This window comes from Ambystoma mexicanum, chromosome 5q (assembly GCF_040938575.1).
Source record: "Ambystoma mexicanum isolate Mex_15411 chromosome 5q, UKY_AmexF1_1, whole genome shotgun sequence".
NCBI lineage: Eukaryota > Metazoa > Chordata > Amphibia > Caudata > Ambystomatidae > Ambystoma > Ambystoma mexicanum.
The window spans coordinates 1,034,656,409-1,034,661,305 of record NC_090933.1 but is presented as its reverse complement, the minus strand read 5'-3'; the positions used below and the strand labels follow the sequence as shown (position 1 = coordinate 1,034,661,305).

Sequence of the window (4,897 nt, the reverse complement as noted above, 5' to 3'; positions counted from 1 at the left end):
AAGTATAAAATGACAGAACTAACATTGCCAAAAAATCTTTCAAATGTTTACGCCAGTTCCTCAATCAGTATGTGAAAGGCAAAGACAAAATCAAAATGAAACTACTACAAAATATGGATACCTGTCCAGTGCGCAAACACCCAGGACTACAAGGACATTCATTAGCCTGCATTTCAGGATCTATTTGCAAAAGCACCTTGCATCATATCAAAATGATATCGGTGGAGTCGGTGCAGAGTCTCGTGAGTCTCTGACCCACTGCTTACCTGGAGTTTCCTGCTGGAGAAGTGCTGTCCTTCTTCTATTGTTACTACTAACCAGAGGGGTGTGGACTTAAAAACCTCCTCTTACCGCGGAGCAAAGGGCTGTGTTTCTGTTTCGCCGTATTCCTACCAGCGAGTGATCACCGTATGCAGCTGTCCCTTTAAAGGATCACCGTGCTGCTGCTGCCTCGGTGAACGAACACGCCGACGTGTTTGTATAAACTTGACCGCGCCGCGCCCTTGCGGCGCTAAGCCCTGTGGAGCAAAAGGCTGTGTTTCTGTTTCGCCGTATTCCTACCAGCGAGTGATCACCGTATGCAGCTGTCCCTTTAAAGGATCACCTTGCTGCTGCTGCCGCCTCGGTGAACGAACACGCCGACGTGTTTGTATAAACTTGACCGCGCCGCGCCCTTGCGGCGCTAAGCCCTGTGGAGCAAAGGGCTGTGTTTCTGTTTTGCCGTATTCCTACCAGCGAGTGATCACCGTATGCAGCTGTCCCTTTAAAGGATCACCTTGCTGCTGCTGCCTCGGTGAACGAACACGCCGACGTGTTTGTATAAACTTGACCGCGCCGCACCCTTGTGGCGCTAAGCCCTGTGGAGCAAAGGGCTGCGTTTCTGTTTTGCCGTATTCCTACCAGCGAGTGATAACCGTATGCAGCTGTCCCTTTAAAGGATCACCTTGCTGCCTCGGTGAACGAACACGCCGACGTGTTTGTATAAACTTGACCGCGCCGTGCCCTTGCGGCGCCAAGCCCTGTGGAGCAAAGGGCTGTGTTTCTGTTTCGCTGTTTAGCTGGTGAGCGGAGGAGCGGCGCCCTTGATGACTGCAAACACAGGACCAAAAACTAGGAAGAAAACGCTCCAGCATCGGCGGATGCTAAATCCGTGGACAGCAATGAAAGCGGCAAGTGGCTCTCAAACAGTAAAGGTAAGCGAGCGGGGAGACGGGCTTCCTGACCCTGTAGAAGCAAACATGTGCCTAGAAATTCCTACAGTCTCTCATATATCCACGCCCAATGAACCTGCTGTCACTGATTCAATAATGTCTGTCAACACGTCCCACGTACCAGTCGAGGTAAATGACATCTCCCAACCAGATGTTGAAATTATTGCGAACACTGCAAATAAGGCTTCCGTAACTTACCTCTGCAAGCAGTCACATGTGCCCTACGAAGAGCCGTCACGGCCTTCCATTCCAACTTCCTCTTTCTCTTCTGTCCGCTCACCTGAATGCCCGCCGGTGTCAGTTTCTCTACTTGACGAATCTAACAAGCAGAATGATCCCACTAGCAGCAAAGGGAATTCTATAGCAGCTGCATTACTCATCCATCCTGCCACTCCATTGCTGCGAGACAACAAATCACCCACTCCGTTGATCAATAGTCCTGAAGTCTTTTATTCGCCTTTTGACGTGACTGACGTCGAAATGATTGAAACCGACCCCCAAATTGTAAATACTCCGGCTGAACCTTACACACCCCATATTGCCATCCCAATTGCTGCTTCAAAGCGACTCGCAACATCTAGCAAGAGTGATAAACCATTCGTGTCCATTAACACGTCTATAAAGTCGGCTTTTCCAACCCCTCGATTATCAAACGATGATTCCGTAAATTCAAAAATCACAACATGCACTCGCAATTTACGTGATCCACCTGGCATGCATTCCTCTATAGACTGTTCCACTCTAAATCGAACGTCTATAGCATCAAGGAAACAGCCTCAGGACATTATTAGATTAGTACCCGAAGTAAACAGCGACAAGGAACCCTTAACACCTGCCAATCATCAAGCATGCAATACCTTTAAAGGTCTAGACAACAATCACTTCAAGGATATTCAAACTGCGCCACCTCACAATTCCAACAAATCTCACACTGCCGGAACACAGTGCGAGAACATTAGAAAAAAAAAAGTACAAATCTAAATATGGAAGGCCGTGAGGCACGTCTGCTGGCACAACTAGATGCGGACTATGCCGCCGCAAAACAAAGGCTGCTGACTTACTACGACCAACGTCATCAAACCTGTTCTCGGACAACGCCACAGTTAAATTCAACAGAATCAGCTGTCTTGGTCACTCAGGGAAATCTCTCACGGCAAGACTACTCATCATCAAACATCGATGGGGCTGACCTGAGTAGCAATTTACCTGATATTGCGGACGAAGAGCCTGCTACAAAAACCAACGTGTCTACAAACAAAAGTGTTGCTAAAGGTCCCCGATTATCAAACCTGGCATCTACAAGTACTCCTCGAGTCTGTTCCTCCTTGTCGAAGAAACATTTGGCAGATCATCTGAAAAAAGTCCAATCAAGCGCCCAAGCTGCGTCACATGAGGCGACTTCCTCGAGTTCACACTCCTGTGTCGATGGCTCCTCATCGTCATCTCAGAAATCCAGTCTCTCGGCTGCAGCAGCCACGCAGTTGTACAACAATGTGCTTGCTGCAACATCGATGGCAATGATTCCCTTTACAAAACTCTATGAATCACTTCACGACGCCTTAAAAGATCAAACAGCCCTAATCGCAGTCTTATCCGACAAAATGGTGAAAACCGAAAACTTTAACAACTTTCTGAAAAATCAGATCTTGAGAGAAGCCGATCTTACGACTCGGTGGCAGGAACGTTTGACAGACTTAGCTGCACGCCATCATTGCCAAAACGACACCTTATCGGAAGGTCTCTTGGAAGCCCTAAAGTGGATGCGGCACAATGTGGACGCCGTCCTTTCACACTCAGTATTGCAACACCCACCATCCACCAAAGTCCCAGAACTTCTAGCAACAGAGTCTCCCACAGAAAGTGAGACAAATGTTCTTCCAAACTTGGCTCCGGGGCAAATCTCTAACTCGGGAAAGAATCTTTTGGTATCCTCAACTGCGTCTCAAAATGGGCAACTTAATCATTCAACACTGACGCCTATTTCGATAGGTAGTCAGTCGCATCTTGATGACTCTCAACAAAATCTGAAATCAAGAAAGGACAATACTGAAAAGGAAACTAATTCTTTAAGTAAGACTTCAAAAGGAGCGGTCTCTGACACGGCCCAATCTGCAGCAATTCTTCCCAAAGACAGGAACCCGGCCTCTGCGCCTTCAATCTCGCAGGGGATGCCAATCTCATTTGGCATTTTTGCGGGAGCCGCAAAATCAATAACCCTTTCTCTTCCTGATTCTACAGCTAATTCTCTCAAAAAAGTGAAGAGTCTACGGGCCGCCAGTAAGATAAATTCTAAACGCTCACATGGTGCCATCGACAAATCGAAAGACAACAACATCAACAAACAAAAAAAATTCATTAGAAATTTACCTTCGCCGACAAAATTGAGTTTGTTCACACGAACAACCATACAAGAAGAAGTCGCAGCCAAAGTTCCGCCCATATCTGCGCAAACTGCAAGACCAACTCGTGCATCGGTCCATCCCTCATCGAAAAGACGAAGAACTGAGTCTGTAAGTGAGACAATCGTAAGCTCCGAGAGTGATCCTGAAATAGATCTCTGCAATCTCTCTACTTATTCTGACCTGGAAGCCTCACTCGAGAGACAAAATGTGAGTGCCATTGATGGCATACGCTCTCTCCCTCCTGCTGCTCAGGGTCAGTCTAAACCTACTATAAACCGAAGGTCCACGTTAGCGGCTCTGTGCTCACGCACTGGTAATGAAACTCGCAGTGTACGTGATCACTTTGCGCATGTATCCGATCAGTCATCTAGATGGAACCCCAAATGTACTAAACACCAACAAAGCAAGAAGGTGTACCATGTCTCTAGAGCTCACCAAAATCTCTCTTCCTCTTCGACTGTACAAATTGGGAAATTGCGTCTTCAAAACATTCAAGACGATGATAATGACGTCAATCTCAACCGTGCAAATGTGATGAGACTACTCAAATGCATTCCTTCGCTACGCACAATCGAATCAGCCGATATTAAGATTGTCGAATATCCAACTGAATACACGGCTGACCAGGTTATTTTGCATATTCCTTCTGCCTCTGTACGAAACACTATGTTGCGTGCCTCTGACGAGTTACTGGCATTTGGTTTTGACATCTCGACCGAACCTCTGGCACCCACAAAGAGTCTTAACACCAGCTCCTCCTCGCCTTCATCTAAGGCTGACGCTTCCATAAGTTGCAAGGAGCTAAGGCAGTCACTTGCGGCAATTTCATTACGACACAATCAAAATCTTCAGAATAGTCGAAAGTCAACTTGGAATAATCAAACCCCCCGCTCCCGCAACACGAAACAATAGCCACAACTATCTGATTGTGAACCTCGGTGGGAGATTTTATCATGGAATACGAGAGGATTTATACACCTCTTTAATAACTTCGAAGTTGACCTTCAGCGTGTGATTGTAATCCGTCTACAAGAAACGTGGCTTGTAGAGGCTCCAATGAGAGACGGCTTTGAAGTTCACCTGAACCCTGCCGTAAAAAATCCACAAGGTCGCCCTTATTCTGGGCTATTAACAATGACCAAAGTCAACAACCAATGGAAAACTATGGAAGTCTCAAATCCAAACGCCTTTACTCAGGGGATTCACATGCAATCGACTCAAGGCTCCATAGATGAGCGGCATAATCTCCTAATTATTAACGGATACTGGAATCCGTACAAAATC

The 4,897-nt window shown here is 46.7% G+C and overlaps 1 protein-coding gene across 1 annotated transcript; it reads left to right on the top strand.

The window, feature by feature from the left end:
* The first annotated feature begins 2,194 nt into the window (after positions 1-2,194).
* On the top strand, positions 2,195-4,525 carry LOC138498340 (serine-rich adhesin for platelets-like). The gene has a single exon (XM_069622137.1). It carries the CDS (start codon positions 2,195-2,197, stop codon positions 4,523-4,525), a length of 2,331 nt encoding a protein of 776 aa, XP_069478238.1.
* Positions 4,526-4,897: the final 372 nt, after the last annotated feature.